Source organism: Acomys russatus, chromosome X (genome assembly GCF_903995435.1).
Source record: "Acomys russatus chromosome X, mAcoRus1.1, whole genome shotgun sequence".
Taxonomy (NCBI): domain Eukaryota; kingdom Metazoa; phylum Chordata; class Mammalia; order Rodentia; family Muridae; genus Acomys; species Acomys russatus.
The window spans coordinates 60,946,344-60,970,581 of NC_067169.1; the positions used below are offsets into that span (position 1 = coordinate 60,946,344).

At 34.2% G+C, this 24,238-nt stretch overlaps 1 protein-coding gene across 3 annotated transcripts in view; it reads right to left on the reverse strand.

Moving 5' to 3' along the window:
• Hdx (highly divergent homeobox) overlaps positions 1–23,253 on the reverse strand; it is a 111,469-nt gene extending 88,216 nt beyond the window's left edge. Inside the window, exons 1-2 of one of the 3 annotated variants that reach the window (XM_051142411.1) lie at positions 23,099–23,253; positions 2,562–2,708 (exon numbers count right to left, since the gene is read on the reverse strand). In XM_051142411.1, coding sequence (XP_050998368.1) covers positions 2,562–2,708 — 147 coding nt within the window. In that variant the 5' untranslated portion in view covers positions 23,099–23,253. Of the gene's footprint in view, positions 1–2,561; positions 2,709–4,551; positions 4,645–23,098 lie in introns of those variants that run through there. The other 2 variants (XM_051142410.1, XM_051142412.1) reach the window with 2 other exon arrangements.
• Between the last annotated feature and the right edge of the window lie 985 nt (positions 23,254–24,238).

Genomic DNA, 24,238 nt, shown 5'->3' on the forward strand with positions numbered 1-24,238 from the left:
ACTTTGGGGTTTGTTTTAATGCTTTTGTATGGCAATATCTGTTTTCTTAAATCTTCAAAGTTAATACTTCTGTACAGCTTCTTTTTTGAGACAGGTTAGGGCTATGTAGACAGGCTGGCTTTGAACTTGTAGGGATTCTCCTATCTTTGCCTCCCCTATGCTGCAATTATGGGCATGCATCACCACATCCAGCTCAACAATGCATTGAATAAGCCATAGAGTGTTTAAAAATACAACATTCCTTATCCATAAGAAAGAGACAGAGGAATCATAAAAACAGTGTAATGAAATCCACTATTAAGTATATTAACATAAAACCATTTCATAAGAAATCACTAAGCAACAAAATCTAAGAGTCCAATTATTTTTGAAGATCCCTGTTGAAAAAAAGTACAGAAACATACACTTAAGAAATACTTCTAATTAAAATGTTGAAAATAAAGAAAACTCATTGCTTGAGGGTTAAGATTTAAAATTTTGCAATGCCTATCTAATATAAATGTCCACCACTTATAAATTCCTCATTAATCAAAAAGAAAAACATGTCAGACTAAACTGGTGCAATGAGAATCTAAGGTAATGATGTAGCAAATATACTATATACAGGAAGAAAGAAAGGAAATGGATTTGAGTTGCCAATATTTGGAAGTCATAAAGTTCTCTTTTAGATCTATCTTAGAAATTCATTACCTCTAAGTTTCATTTTTCAGTCCAGCAATTTATTTCTATATATAACCAGCATTCTATAATCATTACCACTACTTATTATTTTCTATTAATTTTTGGAAAATTAACATACAAAAGAATGGTTTCATTAAAGCATTTTTAAACTTTTGTGTTCCAAATTTCTTTACCCTTTTCTATATCTCACTGTTTATTCTCTCATCTGTTTGCTTCATTTTGATTTTTCCTTGCATTTTTTATTTAACGTTTTAAGTTCACTTAACGTATGAAGTGAATACTTAATATAATGGACTTAAGTTCTTGTGAGAAAAACCACAATAACTTTACATTAAAAACAATAAAGATCTCTCTCAAGTGGGACATATAAAAAGCAAAAGATAGAGATGATCATAGATTTACAAATCGACAAACTGATCTGCTGAGCTATTGTATGAGTGGAAAAGAGTTAACATTATATTGGGATTTAAATTTGAAACAATGACCTTGTGTACCAATGATGATTTCCTGGAATGAAGAGAACTGATTGCTTCACACAAGTCCTTATATCTATACAATAGCACAGTCATAATCCTACACTCTCAGAATTAAAATCTAATACCCCCATTATTTTAGATTTTCACTCCATGCTCAATAAAAATATAAAGATCTATATTTCTATAATTTCTATATTGAAATACAATATTAGTTATAAAGGAAAGAGTGCAATAACAAATTTGAAATATGAAAGATGGTCTATATTGCAGCTGCCTGGCAAGATGATTTAATTCAAAGTAATGCTGAGACAAAGGGAGAAAAAGTTCAAGGAAATATCAGCTGGAAAAAAGTTTATTTGTATAAAGTGCAATCTCATCAACTTGAAATGTTTTATTATTTTTACTAAAGCTATTAAATATTTTCCTTTGAGATTCAATAGTTAATTTAAATGGTGCATAGAAAGCTACCAATAGGAGATATTTCTAGTTTTTGCAGAAATATGAATCTGACAGTTCATCTCAGATAATAAGAATACTTTTCCCTGTAATTTATGGCATAATTTCCTATTTAAAACTAAAGTATTCTTCAGTTCTTAAGAAACACTTTGAACACAGTTCTATGAAAAAAATCTTTTCTCTAGGATCTTTGAAGGTATAATTGTACAGCAAAATGAACTTGAAAAACATATATCCTTCATTTCCCAAAATTAGTCTAGTGAATGCCATGGACTGGAAAGTTGTGAATCTTTGTAAAATGTTTAAATAAACATGAAAGGACCAACGCATTCAACAATATCAGTCACTAGTTCTGGTATATTTATCCGCTCCATCACCTCATTGCTTTTCAGGAATGTGAAGCAGCTCTGGTTTTGGTCTTTTTTTTTTTTTTTTTTTTTTTTTTTTTAACAGAGTAAGAATGATTGCAATAATTTCTTTCTTTGAGACTCCCTGTCTCTTAATCAGTAACCAGTATTCCTAAAACCAATTTTACTTTCCTAAAATGAAAAACTCTCATATCTGAAGAAAAATTCTAAATACAACAAAAAAGCTTCAGAAAAATCTCTGTGTCACTATCATGGTGAAGGCTCTGTGTAAATTAAATGAGAGTTTCAATAAAGCATATGATCAACAACCCATAACTAATGCTACTGGGATTTATTAGTTCAAAGATTTATATACAAGATATGTCTATACTACAATGGTTCTAGTGTTTTCAAGGTATTTATGAAAACAAATATGTACTATATGAGTATATCTATTTATCAAAATAGTATTTTTACATCAGGGAAATGAAGCTGTATATAAAGTTAGGACTTCATTCCCTGAAAAAATTTTTTCTTATAGTAAGTGAATATCATTTGTAATAAAAAGCTATAAATTCAAGTGCAAGACCTCAATACTTACCCTGACTACACTGAAGTCCAGCTTAGTCTCTTGTGCACACTGTAATATGAGCTGAAAGCAATTTTTACTTTGATTTGTCATTCCATTTTCATAATAACGCTGTAAAATCCTTTGTTGTTCTACAGTAAATACAGAACGCAGATTCATCTAAAAATAAAAGAAGATACTCTGAAAATTGGAATAAAAATTTGGTAGGTGTAGAATTTGAACACTTTTGGTTCTTGATACAATCTCAGTGCTGCTAAGCTGCAGAATTTATTTAAATAAATTAATCCTCAGTAATGGGCAGTAATTTGTGTGTTAAAGGGAGACAGCTTCTCCATGAAAAATATATACAAACATTTAATTTGCCTTAAAAAGCACAAACTTCAAAGACATAAACAGAAAATGAAAAAAAAAAAAAAGAAAAAGAAAAAAGAGGCAATCCCTTATCTGGTTATTGTCAGTACATGGGAAAAACGGCTTTCACTGAAATAAATATTTATGGCTAGTAAAGCCAGAGATGGTGTTAGCCATACAGAGTCAATTATCAACAGGGACACTCACTGTTCTTTGTCGAGAAAAACATCTGGCATATGTCTTCACAGTCAGAAGCTGTGTTCAGAAATAAAGGGGACTCTTTTCTCCTCATTCTGAGATTAAAAAGAATTTTATTATATATTTTAAAACCTCTCTTTTAATTTTTAGTTTTAGTTTTTGCTCTTGAGATGGGTTCTCATGTAGCACAGGCTAGCCTCCAACTCCTTATCTTCCTGCCTCTAGCGAATGCTGGGATTACAAGAGTCACAAACACCTTCCGCTCAACAAAGCATTTCATAACGGATTAGCAACAAATAGAAGGGGTTAATAACCACGAAAGTGCCTTTTCTTTATATTATATTAACCAACATAATTATTTTAATAACTATAGTATCTAAATGAAAATTCAAAATCAGTATAACTTGCTAAAACCATGTGGAAACAGTACTTTTAAATTAACTTGACACCATCAAATTAGACAAAATAAGTTTACTTCTCCTGCCAATGGATGAGATGTTTAATACAAAGGGCAAAGAACTTTGTGCATCTCACAAGTAAATGGCAGGCTAAACTCTATTTTAAAAGGAAGAAGTATAGTAGTATATTTTATAAAGAACATGTGTAATTTGGTAAAGGGAACTTCAAATCTTTGTTAAAAATCTGTCATATAGAAAAACTTTCCTGAGGAAGTGGTTCCTTAAAGTTAGGAAAATTGCCACAATAAAGGCACCATCCGTCAAATCAAACATTTTTCCTACTATACAGTATATTGAAACAATCAAGTTCACCAATATGGAAAGACAAATTATTTTTCCTAACTCTGAATACTTATAACAGTAAACCCATACAATAAAAATTAATGAATCATAAAATGTAACCATACACAATGTTTTTTTTAAAACTTTGTTTTTCACTCACACAAGCCCTTCTCTGTTAAGAGATTTGATTAGAGAAAATTAAATGTAGGAGAGGTCACAGGAGAAATGAGAGTAGAGTTTCTTTCAGGAACATCCAGAAATAAAGACCTCCATTAACTTTCCGAAGGAGAGTTCTGAAGGATGTTCAGTAATGTGGATGTCAACTTGACCAAACACTCAAGGATGATTGCAATAGTAGGTAGGGATGGTATCCATCAAATCAATTTTTACTATTATGGCTTCCAACTCTCAGAGTTTACCCTAAATGGTTCAGCCACAATCAGGAGAAAATCCAGAAGATGGAAGTCAAATACCTGAAATTCCTCATCTGACTTGGAAGCAAGGCACTCTGGGATGGTTTCTGAGGGTGGCAAACTTCAAGTTATAAACGCATAATTAGCATAATCACTCTGATCCTTTCCTATGCCGCTAGCTGTACCTACAGTAAAAAGCCTACACTGCCGGATGCAGTTGATACCCATGTGTGAGCATACCTCCCTTGAAATATAGAATGGACTATAGTCCTATTGGTTGGCTGCAGTCATTACACTTACCTTATAAAAAACAAGATTGAACTTCTCCACTGATAACCAAAACTCAAATGCAAGCGACTGAGTACCAAACACATCTATAATTCTGGAAATAGGAAATGCGAAGGACATTTTAAGTCTTTCCCTTAAATTCAGTACTAACAACAAAAAGAGCTATTTTTCTTTCAAGTTACATGATTTCGTTCCTTACTGTAAAAACTAGATAACCCATCTGAATAAGATGTCATTGTATCTACTCACCCTATCTATGTTTATCTATATTGAATGAAAACACAGCCAAAATTGTTAGTCAGTTACAAAGCAAAAATAATCAGAAAGATCTTTCAAAAGTATCTATTTATGTAAAACAAATGGCATGCCATCGGTTCCATGGAAACAGTCATCGGATTAACATGGGAAGAGGGTCTGGATTGGATGACTACTGAAATCACACATCCTTTAGCCTTACCTCAAGATTCTCTAGTTTTATATTCTACACATCTCCTCACCTACCCAGCACAATCCAGTAAAACTCATTCTTTTGAAAGTATGGTTTTAGTAAGGCAAATGTATATAGTCATAAATCTACTATGGCAGTCAATATATAAAATATTTCAAGCTCTTCCAAATATTTTCTTTAGGCTGCCTGTTTGTAATTGATGCCTCCAGCCACCCCAGATTGGACCCACTAAGCTATTCATATGATTTTGACATTTAAAGAAATTCACGTAAATGAACCATACAGTGTGGTCTCCTGAACTTCACTCTTTTTATTCAGCATATTGTATTTCAGACTAATTTGTGTTTTCAATAGTTTGCTTCCTTTTTATTTTATTGATGAACATCTGGGTTCTTCCAAGTTCTTGGAAATTATATACAAAGTGGTTAAGAAAATGTATGTGCAATTTTATGGGTTCAAATAAGTGTTCTCTTCTTTTGTATAAATAACCAGGAGTGGGATTGCTGGGTCATATGCTTTAAGTGTATGTTAATGGTATATGTTATATGATTTCAAATGCAGTGTTCATTGGAAGGTTGTTAGGATTCTACATCAGTCTGCCTACCTGTGATGTCATTGCCTACCTGCCACGGGGGCATGGCCCTGCCTAGGGCGCTATAAAAGGACAGTCCTACCTCCTCCCCCTTACTCCTCTTACTCCTCGCTACCTCCCCCCCCTCTCTTTCTCTCTCTCTCCTCTTCTCTGCTTCTGTCTCCATATCTTTTTCTCTCTGGGGTACTCCTCTGCCCTTCCTTTCCTTCTCTCCCCATTCTCATTTAATAAACTCCTCTATAACATAATATCTGGTATCTGTTAGCTTATCTTATAATTTTCTTATTTAATAAACATACAAAGTTACATTATTTCATTTCCTCATATGCACTTGCTACTCTCAAGATTATTGAAAATGTGGTCAATAGGTATGTGATTTGGACATTGTTATAGTTTTATTACATTGTAATTTTCTTGTGGCTAATGATGTTGAACATGCACTTAATACACTCATTTATACCACTTATCTTGTTTAGTATTTAAATTTTTAAATACTAAATAAAAAGTTGATATCAGATAGATCTTTTAAGACAACATTTCTGATAAAGCCTATAATTAACACTGAAAACTTGATAATTATTTTAAAATATCTACAGCATTTGGAAAGTATTTGAACATGACATCTACATAAACAATATAGGGGGAAGGTGAGGAAGATTTTGGAGAAGTTATGGGATAGAAAATCATAATCAGAATATTTTGTATGAAAAAATTTCAATTTAAAATTGAAAAAAAAAAAGAATTTGAGAGGGAGTGAGGTCCTGGGGCTTGAGTGGTTAGAGGAAGGGAGTATGGGAAGGGTTGGGGGGGGGGGGGAAGGGAAGGGGGAAATAATGCAATAATATTTGGGTTAACATTTAGAAATACATTTCAGGGCATAATTTTGATGGTCTATTTATGTTTTCCTCTTTTATTGATTGTGCTTTTTATATTAATTTTGCTTGACCTGGACTATTGTATATCCAATATTTTTTCATACAAATTTTGGCATTAGTTTGGAATCCTGCTGTGATTGTATGTTGAATCTATGTTAGTATTACTATGCCTTCAGTGTATTTAATTAAATGTTGATTTCTGGTTTTCAATATATAGGTCAAATACCTGTAATGTTAAACTTATGCTAACGTATTTATTTGGGAGTAAGGTATTACTGTAAATTTTATTCCTTATAAAATTTCCAGTGTAATAAATACACTGTTCTTTTGGTACATTGACGTTGCAGGCTAAAACTTTGCACAGTTCACATATTATTTCCAAAAGCTTTTTGATTGCTTGGTACATTTTTTTTCAAAGATTGAGCAGGTTTTACTTATGTATTTTCAAATATATGTATATGTATATGTATAAGCATATATATGTAATAACAATTACTGGGAAAAGGCCATAAATACATAAGAAAACAAAGAAGGGTATATGAAAGAGTTTGGAGAGAAGTGAAGGGGGAAATTATTACATTCTAACATCAAAAAATAAAAGAAATATATTGAAAGTAATAATGTTATCAGATAGTGCCTGCTCAGTACAGCAGGAAATCCCTCTCTCGTTGATAACTTGTCCATCTGAAGTTCCCATCACTGCATTTGAGACATTCCTTGATTCATAATTTCCTTTTGTTTTATAAATATGAAAACTTCATGGAACTGTTATCATTTTGGAACTTTGTGTTTAGAGCAATATGAATCTGTGTGGCTAATCCCTCATAGATAGTTGTAGAATAAACAGTCTCCTCTTTCCTTTGAGGTAAGTGTTTGGTGGGAGGGTTGCCCTCGTCCTCCTCCCCGACATGGTCTGTTAAATCCTAGTGCTTTCTCCAACCCTGTCCCCTAGAAGGAACAACCCCCCCAAACTCGCTCTCCTGGAGTCACCAGCTCCCCAATCCAGCAAGTGGCATACAAGTCATCTTACTTAACCTGCAATTCTTAAACAACGCCCCCTGCCACCATAGTTGGGGTGTGACTTCTTCTGGCCTAGTCCCCTGAGGCTGTTGAACTCACCCATGAGCTTCAGTTCCCAAACAAACCTGCCCTTTTTATACTTTATTTTTTATTTAATTGATTTATTCAGATAACATTCTGATTGTTATCCCCTCACTTGTATCTTCCCATTCCCCCCTCCCTCCCTCTTTCACCCTATTCCCCTCCCTTAGACCTCTGAGAGAAGGGGACCTCCTGCCCCACCATATGATATCCCCACAGATAAGCTTACCTTTTCTTTTCCAATAATTATCTTTTAGTTCTTTATCTTGCCTTACTACACTGGCTAGGAACTACAGCATAATTTATTTTAATTAGCAAGAGAAACATTTTCCCCCTAGTGACTGATTGTTTTGTAAATATTTGTATCACTACATTTGAGTCTGGTTTTTGGGATATTTGTGGCTCTCTTATGCTATATTTAGCATGGGTACTAAACTAATGAGCAACAAAATAGATATTCTACATGTATTCTATAAGAGATTACATAGAACAGCTATATTTTATCTTAAATATTTGTTTTAAAATTACCAAATAAACCATGTGTGTGGCACATGCCTTTAATACCAGAACTCAGGGAGGCAGAGGCAGGCAGATCGCTGTGAGTTCGAGGCTAGCCCGGTCTACAAAACGAGTCCAGGACAGCCAAGGCTACACAGAGAAACCCTCTCAAAGAACAAACAAACAAAAACCATGGAGAGTCAACAAGGTAACTCGGAGGATAAAGGTACTTGCCATCAAGCCTAATGACCTGAATGAGATCCCCAGGATCCACACTGTGTGAACAGACTGACTCCTGAAAGTTGTACTTTAATATTCACATATGTGCATGCGCACACAGACATACATACATACATACACACACACTTTAAAAATCAAGCCATGCTTGTTATTACTGTGAAGTGTTAAACTGCAAATCATATTTCTATATTATCTAAATGCTCTAAGTTTTAGTGATTTGGGTATGCTGTCTTTCACAGGTAATTGGTTCATCCAATCTAAATAGCTGAATTCAAAAGTGTGAATTTATTTATTCCATTCCCTTTTTACTTGTTTAATGACTATAGAGTCGGCAGTAATCTATCCTATTGTGCTTGGTATTGGTGATGTGTTTCTTTCCTCTTGTGAGCTTGGCAAGAAGTTTATCACTTATATTGATCTGAAAGAACTAGTTTTTCATTTCATTGATTTTTGTCAACATTTCCTGTCTTTATTTACATTTATGTTTAATTTCTGCTCTATTTACTGCTTACTGGTTCCTTTATTTTTGACCTTTTTAGATTCAATTTGTACTTTCCATAGATTCTTAATAAGATTTTATACCATTGTTTTGAGATTTACTATTCACAGTTATAGGCAATTGTTTATATATCAATTTCTAGGAAGTCATTCATATTCTGAAAATTGTTGTACCAATTTAAAGTTGCCCTTCAGCTCAAGGTTCTTTCAAAATCCCTTTGGTTCTAGATAGCTAAAATATCTAGGTATTATATTATTTTGGTATTGAGTCTACTTTGGTATTTTTTAGATTTATTCATAATTATGTATATAGTATTCTGCTTGCGTGTATACCTGCACATCAGAAGATGGCACCAGACTTCATTATAGATGGTTGTGAGCCACTATGTGGTTTCTGGGAATTGAACTCAGGTCTTGTGGAAGAGCAGTAAGTGTTCTTAACCTCTGACCCATGTCTCCAGCCCTTGAGTCTACTTTGTAAGCAGAGAATGTCATTTGAGTTACTGAAGAAAAGGGGGGAAACTTACCCACATATGGTCATTTCTCTAAATGCTGATTTCCTCTCCAATTTGCTTATTTTTGTTCATTTCTAAAATTCCTTGGGCAGTTAGTTAATTTTCAAAGTTTATGTGCTTGTCCCTTGCTAACTGTCCCGTGTACAGTTAAAGGAATGTATTCTAGTTTTACATGAGCATTTCTAAAAATGTCAATTGGGTTACCTTGACTCAAAATATTGTTTGAGATTTCTATATATTTATGGATTTTGCTATCTTTTAAATTAGTTAATAAAAATAATGTCTTTAAGTATAGTTATGAATCTTTTATATTTTTATTTATATTAGGTTTTTCTTTATGTATTTTAAAGTTTGTTTTTTGGCACATGGACATTTGAGCATTGTCATATATTTTGGAATATTGAACCTTTATTCTTGTGTTTTTCCTTGATCTGCATTCAAGTAGGTTTAATATCAATTTATATACCTCAGTTTTGTTTACAGATTGTATCACGGTGTAAGCTGGGCATGGTGGCACACACCTTTAATCCCAGCACTTGGGAGGCAGAGGCAGGCAGATCACTGTGAGTTCAAGGCCAGCCTGGTTTACAAAGGGAGTCCAGGACAACCAAGGATACCCCGAGAAATCCTGTCTTGAAAATCCAAAAAAGAAAAAGAAAAGTATATTTAGCATTTTACGTCCATTTACTCATATTCTATGACTGTAATATAAAGTAGATTCTTTCTATTAAGCATATAGTTTAGATTTTGTTGTTGTTTGAGACGTGGTTTCTCTGTCTAGCCCTGGCTGTCCTGGAACTTGCTCTGTAGACCAGGCTGGCCTCTAACTCACAGAGATCTGCCTGCCTCTGCCTCCGAGTGCTGGGATTAAAGGCGTGCACCACCACCATCCAGCAAGTAATCAATGTCTTTAGAATAACAAGAACACTGCTATTGAATATATTGACATAATTAGACTAATATATTCAACTTAATAATTGCTTGACTCTTAAAGTTTGTTCTTTGATGCCTTCTTTCCCACTTGCTGATTTCTTTATTTAGAAACATGCTATCATGTAACAGCTGATGAATTTATGTATGTCTTTTTCTCAGGCTGGCTTCAAAATCACAGGAAGCTGAGGGTGACTTTGAACTCTTCCTGCATCTACCCCTCAGGAGCCCAGACTATAGATGTGAGCAACCATACCTGGGACTTTTCCAATTTATTTTGAATTATTTTAATAGTTTTTACCTTTATGTTTAATTCATTGGATTTTTGGCTAAAACCCTATGTACACTGATATATAGTATATTCTTTTCTAAAAAAATAGCAAATTGGCTTTTTTAATTCTTTTTTTCAGTTTCACGTATTTCTGCCTTTAAATGATATTTCCTTCTTTTTCTTTGTAGTGGGTGTAAAGTTCTGTTTCCAAAAATTTAGAGAGCTCCCAAGTATTTCATTTATTGACTTTTAGTTTCATTGTATTATGACCTGAGAACATACTTTCTTGGAGTTACTTTTTTGACAGTTTTATATCCCCAACTATGGTCCATGTTGATCAAATTTCTATGTGCATTTTATAATAACATATATTTTGTTATTTTTTCATGGCGTGTACTAATCAACTAAGTCCAGTTTACTGAGAGTTCCATTTAAGTCTTTAAAAAGTAGTTGGTTTTTGACTCTACATTTATAGCAAATACTAAGAAAAGGTAATTAAGCTTTCAGAATATGATTTGTCATTGTTTCTTTTTTATGCTTTTATTTCAAATTTTAGAGTGCTATTATTTGCTATAAATTGTTTAAACCTTTTATGTTCTTTTAATTAGTTGATCCCTTTATTAATATGAACCGTCATCTTTATATGTAAAAATATATTTTCTTTTGAATTATTCTTTATCTGATATAGCTTCTGCTTTTTAGGGTGCACAATTTGACAGATTTTTAATTGATATAAATATTATTTGGTTGAGTTTAAGTATAAAATATTTCTACTTGTTTCCTATTTGTGTATTTGTTCTACCCATTCTGTTTCTTTAATGAATTTTTGTATTCATTCAATGTTTTCATGATTCTAACTTACTGGCTCATCATTCTTTGTTTTCTTATATTAGTAAATTCTTTGGAGATGGTGGCACACCTTTTGAATTCACTGCCATGTTAAGTTATATCATATTACATCACACTGAATATGCTTCCAATGATATACTTTAATTTCTCTTGCCACTAGCCTTTATTCTGTTGTAAAACAGCTTCTTATTATTGTTTTAAAGATTTCAATAAATTTTCATTAAAAAAAATAAAGAGTGCTGTCATACTATGATTCCTAAAATGAAAAAGATCTTTCATTTTTTATCTACAAATGTACTATTTCTAGTATTGTTTTTACTGTTACACATTCCATATTTCAATTTGCTATCATTTTTGTCTTTTTTAAAAAGGACTTTAACATCCTTGTTATTGTGCACCTGCTGCTGGAACATTTTAGAAATATTTTCTCTTGCATAAGCAAAAATACATTTATTTTGCTTTGACGTTTTTGATAAGGAATTCGGATTGATTTTTTTTCCAAAACAGATTCTCATGTATCCTAGGCTAACCTTGGACTCCATCTGTAGCCAAGGACTCACTTTGTAGCTAAGAACTACATTTCATTGCATTTGTATTCATTTACTTATTTTTAACGTTTAAGGTTTTAAAAACTTCTTTTTCTTCCTCTTTCCTTCCCTCATTCCGTGCTTTCCGCCTTTCCCTCCCAGCCACTCTCTATATGCCTGGAAATCAGAGAACAGCTCTCTAGAGTTAGTTCTCTCCTGCCACCTTGTGGGATCCAGAAACAGGTAGCCAGGTCTGTGCACAAAGCCAACCAGCTAAGTCATCTTGTAGGCTACCATTTCAGGATTTTTGAGAGTTTCATGTAGGCCAGCAAGATTTCAAACTTTCTATGTGTTGGAGGCTGAACTTGAACTTCCTATCCTTTTGTCGTTATTTAACTCCTGAGTGCCAAGATTAAAAATGTGCTCCAGCACATATGGTTTATACAGTACTCGAAATTGAACACAGAGCCTCATGCATGTTAGACAAGCACTTTATTAACTGAGCTACATTTCCAAGCCACAGGCTATATTTTCTTTAAGTTCTCAAATGGTGTGGCTTCACTGCCTTCTAGCTTGTTTGCAGTGAGGCATCTCATAAAGTGTAGTGCTCCATCCTTTTTCCTGCTTTTCATATTTTCTGTTTTTCTGAATTTTAGCAATTGGATAATTCCAAATGCTGAGGTTACAAGTAGAACATTATGATAGGCAGATTTGGGCCCAGGGGTCCCGCTCAAACTAAGGCACCAGCCAAGGACAATAGAGGCGGTAAGCTTTAAACCCCTACCCAGATCTAGCCAATGGTCAGAACATTCTCCACACTTGAGTGGAGAGTGGGGTATGACTTTCTCACGTAGTCTGGTGCCTCATATTTGACTATGTTCCCTGGAGGGGGAGACCTGGTGGCACTCAGAGGAAGGACAGCAGGTAACCAAGAAGAGACTTGATACCCTATGAGCATATACAGGGGGAGGAAATCCCCCTCAGGAACAGTCATAGGGGAGGGGAGTAATGGGAAAATGGGAGGGAGGGAGGAATGGGAGGATACAAGGGATGGGTAAACATTGAGATGTAACAAGAATAAATTAATAAAAAAATTTTAAAAAATTAATGGCAATACTCATACCTTAACTTTCTGAGTGCTAGGATTACCAATATGAGCCACCATGTCCAGCTCTAATGCTTAAAGTCTAAAGAATTTAGAAAAATCGTGTTCCAAGGTAGGAAAATGTGTCAGCAAGTAAATCCCTAGATCTCAAAATGCTTCATCAATAATCATTTATCAGCTTTGAAGACATTAGCATTTGTCATGTGTTAATGGTAAAATTAAACTGTCTATAAACTATATTTGGATAATAAAATTCATACTATTATAAAAAGGAGAAAAATTATTTTCAAACAAATATTCCAGCACAAGGAAGAAACATAAATAAGGTTATAATATATGAGTAATCTTGCTGTATCTTTAGCTCTGATTTCACATGAATCTACAGCCCATCCATATACAGAACATATGAAATTAATATTTTGTGATTAATAGTAACACCTCATAAACTAATCCAGCACCTTGATTCATACATTTTTCATCATTAAATTATGCTTCTTTCTGCAATGTTATCCCTAAACAAACTGCAAGGAAAACCTTTCTCCCTTGTATTATACTGGAAGTCTGTTCTTAATCATTCTTTCTCAAAATTTTTAATCCATATAACTTCATCCAATTTCTCTTCTTACCCTACTACCAGAAGAAATTTTTTGTTGGTGGATAAAATTAGTTTTTAAAGGTTAGCGTCATATTTCTTTACTTAAATGTTCTTTAGACGTTTCCTGAATCAGATTTGCACAGTTTACGTTAAAGGTAGCTTTGTCTTGATAAGAGAAACTGTACTATCTATTTCTTCTATCTCCTGTTTCTGATTTATAAAACTCTACAAAATCCTAGTGGGGAAAACATTTCCATACACAAGCTCTTCTTTAGGATTTAAGAAGAGTCCCTCAAAGCACACCACCTAGTGGTAAGTAAGTGACATTGTATAAGTGCACAGATATATAGTGGACAAAGAGTATACAAACAGACACATATTTTTACCTAAACAGATTTATTTCCCTCAAAAAAGGAGAACTCAAATTAACTGTTGGTAAAGAGTAAAATTTATACATCTATTATAAAATATGGTATGAAGTCTCCTTGAAAACTTAAAAATATTACTGTTGTATTGATTCAGTAATACCATTAGTAAGTATATATCCAAGGAAATGAAATTAGCATATGCACTTCTGTGTCATTATAGAACTATTCACAGTAGCCAAGATACAGTGAACTCAACCTGAGTGCCCATAAATGGATGTCTAAATCAAGGAAGTGTGTATATCTATGAAATGACATATTATTAAACCTTAAAACAGAAGGAAATCTTGCTATTTGCAACAACATGGATGGAAGTGGGGGAAATTATGCTAAGTGAAATAAGCCAAGAATAGGAAAAACAATACTGCATGATTTTGTTTATATATGGAATCCAAAAAAGTTGAATTCATAAAACCATAATTGGAATTGTGTAGATGGTGGGTAGATATTGATGAAAAGATAGAACTTGTCATATAGGTAAAAGGAGTAATTCAAGAGATCTATCATATATCATGACTGTAGTTAATAATGGATTATTTACTTTAAAGATGATAGAATATAAATTGTAAGAGTTCTCAGAACAAAAACAGTAAGTAAGGTATATGTATGTTAATTAGATTTATGTATTCCAGTATGTACATATATTAGAACATCATGTTGGTAAGATGTTGTGGTGTACATATTTAATTCCAGAACTTTGGGGAATTAAGACAAGAGGTCCATTAGCTGAAGTTCAAGCTTGGCTACATAGAGATTGTGTTTCCCTAAACACTGTAAGTTAAAAGTATATAATACATATATAATCATTGTCATTTAAATAACAAATAATTATCTTCAGACACATTTTCATAAACTGAGAAAGTACTTCCTTACTTAAAAGCCTCTTAAGCAAACAGTTCTGAGTTCAATAGCCATGGGTAAGAAAGACATTTCTATTTTGTTTGTTTTTTTTTCTCATGCTCAGGTTGTGTAGCCAAGGGTGACATTGAATTTCTGTTCTTCTAGTCTCTACCTCCCAAGTACTGAACTTGCAATCACTTGTAAACAGGCTTAGTTTGGTGTGATGGTAAGTACCTTATCTAGGGTCTTATCAATGTTGGGCAAGCACTCTACCAACTGCGCTACATCCTTATCCTTAAAGGCACTTGTTCAATGTTCATTTGAAAGAGACAACCAAAACTAGAAACATAGTCTTTTCTAAAGAGATTAAAATTTCTTTGAGTCTAAGGTATTCTACCTCAAGGTACTCAATTCTTAGTACAGTGATTGTCTTTCAGTTGTTTACAACTATAAGACAGAAGTTTTTGTCTTTATACACAGAAATAAGGAAGTATATATCTTTCTCTGTGTTGTGTATGTACACACAGGCATTTTCTTTTATTATCAGTGAACTAAAACTTCTAAGTTTAAAAAAATCATTTTTCAGACATTTGAAAGCAAAGCAATTCATTGGACTTACTACAGTATCTATAAGCCTCAGTTTTAGAAATACTGTCCTATTCCAAGCTTGTAAAATTAAAATTGAGCATATGTGTCATTGCCACATTATAATCATGTATATATTCAATAGCATTAACTCCTAATGTTTTTCTTGTCATTTACTCTTGGCTATATATTCATATATATATATATATATATATATATATATATATATATATATATAACAGTAAGGAATATTGTTATACAGATGATATGTTTTTGACTCATTATAATTTTATTCCTTTGTGGTAAACAAACCAGATCTGAATCTACAGAATATTCTATCCCTGGTCTAATCTTGACAATATTCAGCAAATGCTATTTTATCATTCATATTTAATGCAGGTAAAAGGATCAAACTATACACTTTATGCATAAGACCATTAATATGCTATGTTTTTGAACATATATTTTGTTTTTACAATAATTCTGTGTGTGAGTGTATGTGTACCTGTGTGTGTGAAAGTGCTCTGTGTGTGTGTGTGTGTGTGTGTGTGTGTGTGTGTGTGTGTTGTTTTGTCTTTTGAGACAGAATCTTAGTAGGTATCCCAAGCAATCATTGAACAATCCTGTTTCAGTTTCTCAAGTGCTGGGACTACAGGTATGAACCCTCATGTCAAGCTGGAAAATGAATCTTAAATAAATTTTAAAAAGGTCAAGAGAGTTCAAATAATGTTTCTCAGTACAATGTTTATACTTCAAGGGAAAACAGAAAGTTAGAAAGAGGGTAGTAAAGTACTGGAAAAGGTCCAGTTGACGCAGCATTCTGAAGATTTTACAAGAGCTTGAGGAATTGGCCTGCACTTGGTACTTTCTATTGATGCATAGATTTAATAAGTTAGTAAAATAATAGAATCATAGAGTTAAAAAGTTAGAAGTAACCTTATATTATAATAAATAAGATTGTGGTATCATCAGGAAACTAAAGACCAGAGATATAAAGTAACATATTTCAGAACTTGTTTTACCAAAAATATCTAATACACACCATAAACTCTTTAATGTCTAGATTCCTTTGTCAAAACTGAGGGTATTATAGGACACAAAACTATTAAATAAATATTTTTATATATCTTAAATGACAGTCTTGAGTAACTAAATTTGTTTAAGCTGATCTAAAAAAGTGGGGGAAAATCACACCCTGGCTAACTTTATCACTAAAATGTATCATGTTATAGTTCATAAGTTTAACAAACTGCAATAGGGATATTAGGATCCTTTTAGAGAGAGAAGTGTTTAGCACGGAACACAGGCCCTTGCACATATTAGGACCACACTGAACCACACCCTCCACATCATCTTAGGTTAGTTCATTATTTTTTGAAGAACGTGAAAGAAAGATCTGTTCCAGGTCTCCATTCATGATTTGTTGATATCATGTGTATACTCCGATGACATTATCTTTTGTCATCTGAGTATTTTTTGACATCCCAATATGTCTCACTTTTTATGGACACCAGTCATATAGGATTACATGCCCTCTCTAGTCCAGAATGAATTTATATTTCTTTATCTATATAACTCATCTACGCTGGTTTTATTTACAGATACATTTACATTCCGAGATGCCAAGGATTAGAATTTTGAGATATGAGTGGTGGGCATAATTCAAGCCTCATTACTACTTAATTCAAAATTAAGATAACAAGATTAAGTGTTAACATCATTTAAGAACCAAAAGAATTACCAATTTTTATATTAGGTCAAATAATGTCTTTTACCACAAACAAGATGTTCATCCCTGAATTCCTGAAACTTGAAAATATTAGATTACATAGTTAAAGAATATTAAGATTGCAGATCAAATAAATATTGGTAGTTGATAGTCATAAATTATTCCGCATTATCTGAGTGGGATAAATATGGTGATCATAAAGGTCCTTAAATATGAAGATGAAGCCATAACAGTATCAAGAATGATGAGACATCTGAGACCTAATCAAACATTGCCAGCTCTAAGATAAAAAAAAAAAAAAAAAGGCTATAAGACAAGAAAATGTAGATAACTTACAACAGTTGGGAGAAGCAAGGAAATGGCTTCTTTCCTAGAATGCCACAAATGGAAATTCTATTGACAAATTACTTTAATACAGTGAGAATCACCTGATAAATATCACTTTCACAACAAATGCATATTATTATTACTATTATTATCATCATCATTATTATTATTATTTTGTTTATTTCAATGCAAGATCTTGCTAAGAAGCCAGTATTGGCTTCAAACTTGTGATTCTTCTGTCTCTGTCTTGCAAGTGCTGAAGCTACAGTATTCTACAATACCAAATTAATTCTATCTTAAAATACTAATTTTATGATACTATACTCCATCAACAAACAGAAAAACTGTTTAGTTTCTCCATTTAATATGCTTGAAGATCCCCAATACATCTATGTATATGCTTTTTGTGACTGTGTTGATTCTGTTTATGAGTCAAGTATAACAATAAATATCATTTTAGTGGTGATGAGACTGCAATCATCAAAGTAAGAGGATTCATCCAAACTCAACAATGTAATTTCGTAAATAGCTATAGCTATTCTTCTAATAAAAAAGTATCAACTCCATGATGGATGGAAGCTTATATAGATTAGGCAGGTAATGAACAATGAAAATACTTTGATTACATATTTCTGTACAGTTGTATAAGAGGACAAAAAGAAATTCAGTTTTTGTCTATGATCACCAGCTTTCAAAAGTCTAGATAGTGAAGAAATTCTGACTTTGATCTCCAAGTGGGTTTCTCAGATGTTATTGTGAATATAGATCACCTGAGGGATCTTGCTAAAAGTACAGATGATGAGCTTTTATCTGGATTAGAATACAGATTTGCAGTTTCTACGTCCTTTCCAAGACAGCCATACATCCATTCCATGGAACATTTTTAGCTATCAAAGATTTAGTAGACAAAAATACACCAAACCCAACCAGAAAAGTAAATTAACTGATAAATTATTTTAAAATGCTGGAGGTAAATCTGAAGTGTTTTTTTCTTCTAACTAGAAATGATGTAGACACAGACTTTTCCAATACATTCATGAATGTGATATCATTTGTCAGTAATAAATATAAGGGTGGGGTTCTAAACAAAATAAGTAACTTATATTTAAAAATAACTCAAGTGGTTATACTACTGTCTTAGAAGAGGAGAGATGTTCAAGGCTGAAAAATCAGATTATCTAATGTAATACTTCCCACTAATGAAGAACATATCTCTTCTTCCATATTTTAGAGTTTATTAGGTTTCTACCAATCATGCTCTTTTGTGAAGATTTTGACACAGAAAGTTGTTAGTCTATGAAAGGGCAAAGCTACTTTGAAGATAGGTCTGAGATAATTACTTTCTCAAATGTTGCAGCTACTCAATCATAAAATACACAATAGGTACATCCAGCTAACCAAATAACAAAGTATTAAAGCAATAAATTAGTGTAGTTGAAAGCATATAATCTTATAATGCATTGATTCATAAAACTCCATGAGGGAATCTGTTTACCATTAGTTGCTTTGACATAGTAAAGAATATGAGTCTATTACTTTATGCCATTTGACACCATTGAAGGTTCATATGACCTCTTTCCCCTAAGTCTCAGCTTTTTGTATATGTAAGAAAAATGTATCCATTGAGAAAAACATGGAAATTTCATAGACTTTACAAATTCAGAAAGAGAGAAGTTAGTGGGCATATACACAAACACATATATGTACAAACATTTGAAAAACAAAGTGAGTTTTAACAAAGACGTGTTTAGTCTAAAATAACACTTCTTTATGTCCATGATCTGCCACTTACTAATTGCATGACCTTGCACAAACACATCCCCCCCCAAATATCTGTCTACATTGGAAAAACTTTTACTGGGATATATAAGTCATATATTTGCAAGAGTGCTTAAAGCACATCAAAAGAAATCTCTCCCATTCCAAGGGAAGAGAAACTAAGGAGATAAGTTTCCTGAAATTTTTGTCTCTCTGCCAAAGAAAAGGAGCAAATTATCTTGATCAATTCAATTGATTATAAAGCTAGCTGTAAAATAATAGAGGATCAAGAAAGTAGAGCAACTACTCTTGTACACCTTCACATGATGAAGATGTAAAATGTATTGTTTGACTGACTGACGTGGTATAATATCAAGTATCCAGTTACAGTATACATAGATTTTAAAAATCTAATTCTGGCAGTTTTCTCACTAGCTGGCACAAGGATGACTTTATTTACACAGATAAGTTTTAAATTATTGCTTTGGTATTACTTACGACTGGAAAGGTTCCAAGACGCTGGTAACTGTTTCTCAATATGTTAAATGTTCCAGCTGTGTGTGTGTGTGTGTGTGTGTGTGTGTGTGTGTGTGTGTGTGTGTGTGTATTGCTGGGGACCAAACTCTGGATCTAATTTTACTAAGCTAGTACTCTAACACTGACCCAAATCTCAGCCCTAGCTGTTACAGCACCTTTCTTTTTCTTTCTTTCTTTCTTTTTTTTTTTTTTTTTTCCTGAGACAGGGTTTCTCTGTGTAGCCTTGGCTCTCCTGGACTCGATTTGTAGACTAGGCTGGTCTTGAACTCACAGCAATCCACCTGCCTCTCCCTTCTGAGTTCTGGGATTAAAGGAAGGCGTGCATCACCATGCCCAGCTCCTTTCTCTTTCTATCTTTCTTTTTTTGTTTGTTTTTTTGTTTTGTTTTGGTTTAGTTTTGGATTTTTGTGTTTTTGGTTTTTCGAGACAGGCTTTCTCTGTGTAACAGCTCTGGCTGTGCTGGAACTCATTCTGTAGGCCAGGTTGGCCTCGAACTCATGGAGATCCACATGCCTCTGCCTCCCAAGTTCTGGGATTAAAGGCGTATGCCACTACCATCTGGCTAAATTGATCTTTTTTTTTCCTGAGACAGGGTTTCTCTGTGTAGCCTTGGGTGCCCTGTACTCACTTTGTAGACCAGGCTGGCCTTGCCTTCTGAATGCTGGGATTAAAGGTGTGCGACACCACACCCTGCCTCTTTTTCTTTAAGTTTAAATAAATCTTTTTCTTTGCTTTTGAGTAATTTGATTACAACATCTCCTTTCAAGAGTATTCAAAGAATATTTCGATCTTAAGGCCCACATTTTATTCATAGTTGCCTAGCTGACTCATTCTGTCTATTGGTGTGCAAATAAACATCTAAGGGAATCATATTACTTATTATACTTGTTGTCTACAAGCTAAAACTTCTTTGAAAGAACTCCATAATTTATGTAACAGGAGAAAAGGTCAGGGTATAAAAACATTCCCTAATAATAAATAACATTCATAGTTCTCTTACAATAACCCCTTTAAATCCATAAATTATCTAGCCTTCTCAATTGCTTTTAAGCTATTGTCTCAAACCACAACGTTGAAAAAGTATTTACATAGTGCCCAAAATGAAGCAGGGATTGAAAAAAGAAAACTATTTATCTAAAAAAACAAAACAAAAACAAAACAAAAACCCAAAACTCTATAATAACTATGATTACACTATCATTCAAGCAAAAGTTCTGCTCTGTGGAACAATTGAATTTTAATCCCAAGTGAATATGTATGTATGTATGTATGTATGTATGTATGTATGTATGTATACACAACTGTGACAACCATCATGCTGATCAGTTGTCAAAAGAAAACTATAAAGGGTAGTCAATCTAATATAGCAATTTAAAGTAGAATGCAATAAACAGTGATTAACAGCAGACTTTTCCAGAAAGGATTCATGATACAATGTGATCAGAAAGAAGTATAGAGTGATCGAATATCTCTAAGCAGTGTCTTTCCAATGTTCCAAATTTCAAACAAATTTACTTCTGAGGCAATGGTCCTTTGGTCTTGTTTATTAAAACATGGTATATTTGAAAGCCACTCACAAAACAGGTATCTCCATTATGCCTTTTGCCTGACTCACAGTCAGGTTTTCTTAGTCACCAGAGGAGTCCTTGCCTGACTAATGATGACTAAACTTTATGTGTGTATAATTCTCTCCAAAACAATATTCATTAGCTCCCCAGGGAATTTGTTTTTCTAAGGAAGAAAAGCTGTTAAATGGCTATAGCCCTTTTCTTTATTCAGCCAGCTGTGTGGGAAGATGATAAAGAACTTGTTGGTCTGTTCCCAATGCCTAAGGCTACAAAGTTCACTAAAAGAGTACATAACAACAATGCACATGTGCATGTGTGCACACGTGCACGCGCACACATACACACACATACTGCACAAAATAAGGTGGTAGACAACAGGGTAGAGCAAAGTGACAAAAAAGGAATAGATGTGAAAATTTTAGGATAGGTGACTGTATAGCCATTGAGTTACACTTGAAAGGCACATATAGGAAGCATAATTTGAATAGAGCTTTCAAGGGGGACAAGATTTAAATTATGTAGAATAGTGGTGTGAGAAGCAAAAATAAAGAAGCTATTGTTCACACAAAATCGTTCAAGAAACTTTAGGGAAATATACACTGAAGAAAAGGTGTTACTATTCAAAAGGGCTAGATTGAGGTTCTTTTTCAAACCAAGTGGAGTCTGGATTTGAATAGTAGATAAAGTGTCTTGGGAACATAGATATTAGGAAGCCAAGAATATCCTTATTAGAGAAAGCAATATTGAAATAGTGTTCATAGACAAGTAGTCTTGTGGGGTGAAAGGTATGTACTGGCTAGGGCGCACCTTTGGTTACTAGAAGAGAATAAGAGATGGCATTTCAGAGTAGGTGAAGATGGCATAAGAAGACATTCAAAGGAAAATGGGCCAATATTTGATGAGACCTTCACTTTATGAACCTGATAAGTTTGAGAAAGCAAATTCTTAATTTCCAGATACTTAGATTAAAAGTTTGGGATGGGGCAAAGAACACACTAGTTTTTCAAATAAATCCAACTTTCAATCTTCAGCGCTTCGGTTTGCTATGCTATTCAGTAATTTGGAACATCATTTGGGAGACTCAGAGAAATACATTTTACTCAGGTTCATTTTGATGCTGAGTACACTCAGTAGGCCAAATGCAAAAACAGTGGCAGATCCCTGCACTTCAAATGGCACTTGAAATATCTCAAGGCCAAATCCCTAACCTTTCCCTTATTCAGTTCAGACAGAGCTCAGCCCCTCCCCCTTCAGCTAAAGGGAAAAGGCGCCTGCGCAATTTCCATGCCCATTCTCCCTGCAGTGAACCGCCCCCCTCCCCTCTAATCAGGGTGTTGAGGCGCAGGCGCAGCGTCCACGGTGCGTTTGAGTGGGGCTATGAGAAATCTACTGTCCAGTGAAATCTAGAAGTGGTAGAATTCAATCCTGTTCTTTCTTCAGAAACAGAGGATCCAGTTTCTCTTACTATCAAGCCAATAGTATGCCCCAGCCATCGCCCTCTTTCAGAGCAAGGTCCTGCACTGTGAGGCAATCCCCACAGTAGCCCCATCCTCAGCTGCTTTCTAATTTCACGCTCTTGCAAGCCTTTGCTAGGAGGGTAGAGGCAGTTGGCTTCTCAGAAGCAGCACCAATTTATTGGCAGTATTTTTTAGGCCACAGACCCTACGGGCCCCCTACTGGGCACATTGTCCCCGTGTCTTGAAAGTCGTCCTCTGCCCTTCACAGCCACCCAGGTTAGGCGCTTACCTCGGGCGTGGTGCGGTCACTGAAGAGATAAGAGGATCCAAGATGAGACCAGGGCCAGAGCAGTCGGATTCCGAGAGATTTTTCGTGGGTCGTCACTGCCGCCTCAGACAATGAAATCAGCGTGTCCGATCATCAATTCTCATCATGATCGTGACGTCACAAAAGACAGCGGCCAATGGGAGCCCGAGATCAGCTCCGGACAGTCCCTGGCCTCAGCCCAGAACCCAAGAGTGGGGAGGGAGGGGGAGGAGAGATGACTTCCTGTAGCGGGCTTGGCTCTTCCAAGCACTTTTCTGCTGGATCTATTGTGAGGCCTCTCAGTACTTCTCTCCCTGGATAGCTGTGCACATTCAGCATCCCTGTGCCTATAGAAGTTTCATGGCAATCATTTAAGTCAAGTGATGCCTTGTTTTCAAACTTGAGATTTGCTTTGAGCAAAATTGTTTCCCATTACCAAAACTAAATTATAGTGTAAGGGTTCAACTGACAGGTATATAAGCTTGTTCTTAAAGTCAAAAAGGTTACCAAGGACCCTTTGGAATTTTTCCAATAAAAAACAAGTGTGCTCAGTTGTGACTGGGTTGACTATGGTGACTAAGGCAAGAAATGGACTACCTTCACTTAATTCCTGTTTTGCAAAAAACAAAAACAAAAACAAAACAAAAACAAAAAATCAAAAAACTTACCTGGGTGATCACTGTTATGGGGGGGGAGGGGGGAGTTAAATCAGCACTTGATTTAGTCACTTGATGCATTACCCAAATTAGCTGGATGTCATGAGAGAGAGAGAATTTATTGGTTAGTTACTATTGAAGAATTTGGGACACCATTTGGAAGATAGAATTAGCATGCAATAAATTGACAACAATAAAATAAAATACATGATTATATGTCCTATCATTAACTAAGATCTACATTGTTTTATGAATGAAAGCATCAGTAAGATGGGAACTGGGGAAGCATTCTATGTTAATATTTTAATTTAGCTGTTGGTTAAGATAAGAAGAAACAAATGTCTTAAAGGGGGGAAAGGAATAAACAAGAGTAGAGAAGTAAATATGTATACTGTGGATTAAACCAACTTGGCCAATAGTAAGAACTAGTGTGAGATTGGATAGGCTGATAATAAAAGCCTTGGGA